This window comes from Sinocyclocheilus grahami, unplaced genomic scaffold (genome assembly GCF_001515645.1).
Source record: "Sinocyclocheilus grahami isolate Dianchi unplaced genomic scaffold, SAMN03320097.WGS_v1.1 scaffold86.1, whole genome shotgun sequence".
Classification (NCBI taxonomy): Eukaryota; Metazoa; Chordata; class Actinopteri; order Cypriniformes; family Cyprinidae; genus Sinocyclocheilus; species Sinocyclocheilus grahami.
In genome coordinates, this window is record NW_015505265.1 from 2,166,814 (window position 1) to 2,172,902 (window position 6,089).

Consider the following 6,089-nt stretch of genomic DNA (forward strand, 5'->3'; position numbering starts at 1 on the left):
TATATATATTAACTAACATTTTTATATATTATTTATTTATTTACAAATTATTTTGTGAAAAAGTACATTTAGGCTATTTATCTTACAATAACGGTCATGCACAAATAATTATTTTTTTCTGTTTGCATAAGTAATATTTTATAGTCTGTATTAGATTATTTCAAAACTAAATCAAAACTAAAAAAACAGTACAGTAAGATGTACAAAAATTTCAGTTTTACATTGGGTGCTAAAGCATGAATAGTCATTAACCTGTTATACAGTAATTTGTATGGATATTTTTTTTTGTAACTTCATCTTTAATTTGCTAATGTCAATCTAGTAAATTTTAACGATTATCAAATAATATAATTTCATGAATTTCAAGTATGACTTGTCCAGTCCAGTGTTCACATTTTTGTTTTGAGAGCAACGAGGTTGCAAGCTTTTAATTGTAATAAACCCAAATTGCAGCTGTACATTAATGGCTGTACATTAGAAGCAGGAACACATCTCCATATATATCCGGATGGTAATGAATTGCACAGCTGAAAGTCTGTATAATGCACTGGTGACTTGATTATATAAAGTAATAAATAGGAATGGGAAGAGTCTTTCAAGAGTGGTTTTGTTTACAGTATTCAAACTGAATTGGTCTGAAAAGGATGCTGATCATATTTTATGACTTTATTAGTAATTCCTAATAAAGAGTGTCCAAATATTTGCCTTCTGTAAACAGTAGTTCATCTTTCCCGACATTGGGCTTTAGTACCATTTCCTGCACAATACTGCTTGAATAGGTTAACAAACTTGGTTCTTTATATATAAAAAGAAGCTTATCTAAAACAAACGCTGATAAAGAAAAAAAAAATTATAGTGCCTTTTAAAGAATTTGCAAGGTCAAGCACAAAAACATTCAGATCTGCTTAATTGTTTATCAGAGTTCAAGAACAGAATCTGCATTACATAATACAATAAACACTGACTTTTCCCACCCAAAACAGTTTTATCTTCCATTACATAAACACAGGATCTGTGAAAATCAACCATCATACAGTATGTGGACTGAACATAGGTTCTGTTTAAAAGTCCTGTTTTTTTTTTCTTTCCTCAGTGGAAACCTGGGCACATTTTCTTCCAAGATTCAAGTTATGTGAAAACAGACTCCTGTATTGAATCATGCAGACCCATAACAGCAGGTGTAAGGCAACAAAAAAAATTATATATATATATATATTTTTTTTGTTGCCTTACACCTGCTAAAAAAATTATATATATATATATATATCATTTTTTTTGTTGTCTTACACCTGCTGTTATGGGTCTGCATGATTCAATTTAGCTTTTACTTCCCTGGAAACCAAACATTTTTAGTGTTCCATTTTATTTCATTATCCAATTAATATGCATTTCCAAATGTGACCCTGGACCACAAAACCAGTCATTAGGGTCAATTATTTGAAATTGAGATTTATACATCCTTTGAAAGCTAAATATTTGATACAACTATTTGAAAATCTGGAATCTGAGGGTGCAAAACAAAAAATCTAAATATTGAGAAAATAGCTTTTAAAGTTGTCCAAATTAAGTCCTTAGCAATGTGTATTACTAATCAAAAATTAAGTTTTGATATAATTATGGTAGGACATTTACAAAATATCTTCATGGAACATGATCTTTACTTAATATCCTAATTATTTTTGGCATAAAAGAAAAATTGATAATTGTGACCCATACAATGTATTTTTGGCTATTGCTACAAATAAACCCGGGTGACTTAAGAGTGGCTTTTTGGTCTAGTTGAGAAAATAGCTTTTAAAGTTGTCCAAATTAAGTCCTTAGCAATGTGTATTACTAATCAAAAATTAAGTTTTGATATAATTATGGTAGGACATTTACAAAATATCTTCATGGAACATGATCTTTACTTAATATCCTAATTATTTTTGGCATAAAAGAAAAATTGATAATTGTGACCCATACAATGTATTTTTGGCTATTGCTACAAATAAACCCGGGTGACTTAAGAGTGGCTTTTTGGTCTAGGGCCACAAATATTATAATAAACCATTAAAAAAAAAAACAATTTCCAGCATAAATAACTATTTTGATTAACTTAACATGGTATAAAATTATTAATACTGTCACACAAGAATGGTTTTTTATACTGCCCGATAATAGGGAATATCAAAATGTGCAAAATGATATAGTACAGTATACACCATATCAAATATTCAGGATGGTATCTTTTTGGCCTCGTTGCTAAATTCTATTCGAAAGAACCTGAGGGTTGCAAACATGACATGTATGACTTTGTATATGGTGCATTTGTTATCAGATGTGCCTTTGTTGATCATATTTTTACTGGCGTTTCTTCTGTATTTGCAGTTCTGTCTCCAGAACCTAATACTCTCGTTGAAACTCTACGCAAACTCCCCATTCTGCATGATGAGCAGTACGCACAACAGACCAGACTGTATGAATACTACAAGCCTCCGGAGAACACGCTGGTGCTGCCGTAAGTTCCCACACTGCACAAAAATACGTGATCAGGTTAGAAGTTTGTGGAGGTGTTGTCCTATTCATAGATCCAGTATTTAACTATTTGTGTACAAGATACAGGTTTGATGGTTGGTTTCTGTTATTATTGCACCAGAATAGCAATACTTCTCCCAGAATTAAAGTTGTCATTATTTACTTGCCTTATCTAATTAAAAAAGGCTAAAAATACATATTAAAAACATTCTTTAAAAAAAAACAAAGGATGTAGGATTTTGTTTCTTTTCTTTTGTACACATCTGATAGTATTATAGACCATGCAAATTTGTGTTATTTTAACAGGAAGTCCGCTCATTCAGCTGATCCTCTAATTCATGGGTGTTGTAGTACAGGTAGCATAATGTTTGCCCTTGGGGGATGTATATGTACTTGTACTTGTTTGCATGATTTGTGTTATAAATTTGCTAGTTAGCTCAGTGGTTATGGCTATACAATAATGTTTAAGCTATGAAAATGGCAGATTAAATATGTGTTTCTTCTTGACAACTTCATCTCATGCATTCACTGGTGTAATTTACTGTGGCATTATTTAAAGCCTGTTCACACCATGTCTGATGACTAAAAGTCTAAAATAAATAATTCTATAATTCTATATATTTATTATACTGTAATGCAGAGTCATTATAATATAATATAATAAATGTGTTTTAAATGAATATTAATTTAACATTCATTTATTGCAATAAATATTAATTTATAAAGTCAACACTTTGAAATTATTCACACCAAGTGGAACATAACAAAAGGTTACAGTGCTAACATTGTAACATAAAATATAACACATTTTTTCATGTTTTATTTGAAATAACTGGTCTTTTAACAATTGTAATATAGCATGGTTTTTATGTCTAAGAATTACAATACACTTTCCACAATAAATGTTGTTCCACAGGTTATATGTGTAGCTTCATATTACAACCTTATATTATATATAAGCAGATTCAGTTTGAAATGCTGTATATATACCAGCCTATATTTTACATTTGGGTTGATTAAAGCTATCTAATAATGTCTCGATAATAGAAAGGAGCAGTCAAGTCAGTTTTATGTTTGGTGCCTTAGTTTTGTATTCTGCACATTAAAGGTGTGTGATTTTTGCTTTTGATTTGCAAACATAACATATGCTGTACTGGCTATATGTTATGGTTGGGTTGTGCACATGTGAGTATGTTAGAGTTGCGCCAATGCGAAATTTGTATGCCAAACCCAATATCCTGTTACTTCTACAAATCTATATTAGTATTAGAACTATTACTCTTCAAGCTCATCAGTGCACCTAACAAGGGTGGCCCAATTTAACAGCCACATGAACATATGTATGTGGTTTTCGGATAAGCTGCCCATTGTTAATGAAGACAGGTCATGCTAATCTGCTCACTCTCGGTTCCTAAATGTGGAACATAGTCCAGTGCTCCCCTCTTTATTATAGTAAGACCATGAGCCACCCCTAGAGCGATGAGCAAAGTCTGAAGTCTGCTGCTTCATAACATTTACTCATCCATTGACGCACAAATGGTTTTTGCTTTAACTACAGGAGACGCCCCTGAAATCAGTCAAACTCTCGCTGTCAGTAATAATCAACTTTTTTTGTTTTAGTTGATCTAGCTAAACTAACCCATGTTTGCCTATAATGGCCTTTGCAAGTTTTGCTTTACTTTAAGAGCTTGTTGTCAGTGTTTGGGTGTCTTTCAAAATAAATATTAAAATTTTGATGCTTTTTAAATCATATTCTCTCTTTTTTTTCCACTCCAGACTGTCCAAACAGAACAAGAGGATTGTATATTCAGTTTTAGAGTATTCTCCCCTTCTCGACTCCTGCAATATGACCACAGATGACTGGGCCACTATTGGAAAAGACATTGAGGTGCTCCCTTTTTAACCATCTTTATGTTTTAAAATTTGTTGTGTGAAACTTTGGGACTTTGATTGTATTATACAACTATTGAGCTTTGATCGGGTCACTCCCATTGGTGCGCATATTTAAAAAAAAAAATTCCACAGCCCTGAGTTGGACAAGACTGAATGTAATGACTTGTAAACAGAGCTGATCATGATTAGTTTTTTGATGCTGGTATTTTATTATTATTATTTTTTTTATAAAAGGGGAATTTTTCAATTTGTAATTGTTGTCAATCTTCTAATTTCTTGAATATAGTTCTGTGACCAGATAAATAGATTGTCATGTGGTATTTTTTTACTTTTTTTCTCTCATGTTGACAGAAACACTATGAGCAATATGATGGTTTTGTCGTCCTGCATGGCACAGACACAATGGCTTACACTGCCTCTGCCTTATCCTTCATGTGTGAGAACCTGGGAAAGCCTGTCATCCTCACTGGCTCACAGGTAACACGTTTTGAAGGGATAGTTCACCCATAAATCATTTACTCACCCTTGTTTTTCCAAACCCGTATGATTTTCTTTCTTTCTTTCATGGAACACAAATTAAGGATTTTAAAGAATAGTCTTTGACTACTTGTAGAACTAAATGTGCATTTTAGTTATGTCTCAGATGTTTCCATTAAATAGTTTTCAGTGCACCAGTATACTTATAGTTATTAAGCCTAAATACATTTTTTATTCCATTTAACATTTTATTAAATTTCACATTTAAACTTGTGGCCATGAAAAAAAAGAATAATGCTGACTTCATCAATAGCTTCACAACCATCTTGTATATGGCAGGTGCCCATCTATGAGATGAGGAATGATGGGAGGGACAACCTCTTGGGGGCACTGTTGATAGCAGGACAGTTTGTCATCCCAGAGGTGAGTTTTATTGGTTTTCTGTAAGAAATGCACATATTACATTTGGATACAAAGACAAGATACCGTCACATATTTGTGTTTTTTTAAGATGCTTATTTTGGAGCATGTTAACTTGAACAATATATAGCTAATGATAATTCTTATAAAGAAATTATTTTAAAGCCGTTTGAGTGAATTGCTTACTTTCTTCACAGGTTTGCCTCTATTTTCATCATAAGCTGTACAGGGGCAACCGTGTCACCAAAGTGGATGCTGGAAGTTTTAACGCATTTACTTCACCGAATCTGCCGCCATTAGCCAATGCTGAAGTCGACATTAAAAGTGATAACAGTTCTGCCAACATACACAGTCTTATGCCCGGTTCAGACTACATGATTTTAACCCGATTTTGCCAATATTTGCTTGACGTAGGGTGTCGTGGGGAATCGTAAACGACAATGGGCATCGGGACGCAAGATTCCATTGTTTCAGCATGGGTAGTGTGTCATAGTGGACGACAACCGATTCCGCGTCTGCGATGCTTCACGACATCACGACAGAAAGACTAGCATGTTTAATTTTTTTCCTGTCGTCTACGACGAGTTCTGTCACATTGGTGACATTGACCAATAGCAGCACAGAAGCTCTTTCATGCACAGGTTTCAAACATGGCAAAACGAAAGAGAGATTATGGTGCTGCTAGGTGGAGTTATGAGTTCGTGGAGTTGTGGCAACAGTACTCCTGCCTGTATGATGTGTCATCGAGAGACTACCACGACAGAACAAAGAAAGAAAAATTCTGG

General features: G+C 33.3%; 1 protein-coding gene across 1 annotated transcript in view; it reads left to right on the plus strand.

Moving 5' to 3' along the window:
* The window catches only part of LOC107586863 (60 kDa lysophospholipase-like), a 20,900-nt gene that overhangs the window by 2,358 nt on the left and 12,453 nt on the right, over positions 1-6,089 (plus strand). The window contains exons 2-7 of the mRNA XM_016274415.1: positions 2,368-2,497; positions 2,821-2,856; positions 4,291-4,402; positions 4,759-4,884; positions 5,224-5,307; positions 5,502-5,628. Coding sequence (XP_016129901.1) covers positions 2,368-2,497; positions 2,821-2,856; positions 4,291-4,402; positions 4,759-4,884; positions 5,224-5,307; positions 5,502-5,628 — 615 coding nt within the window. The remainder of the gene's footprint in view (positions 1-2,367; positions 2,498-2,820; positions 2,857-4,290; positions 4,403-4,758; positions 4,885-5,223; positions 5,308-5,501; positions 5,629-6,089) is intronic.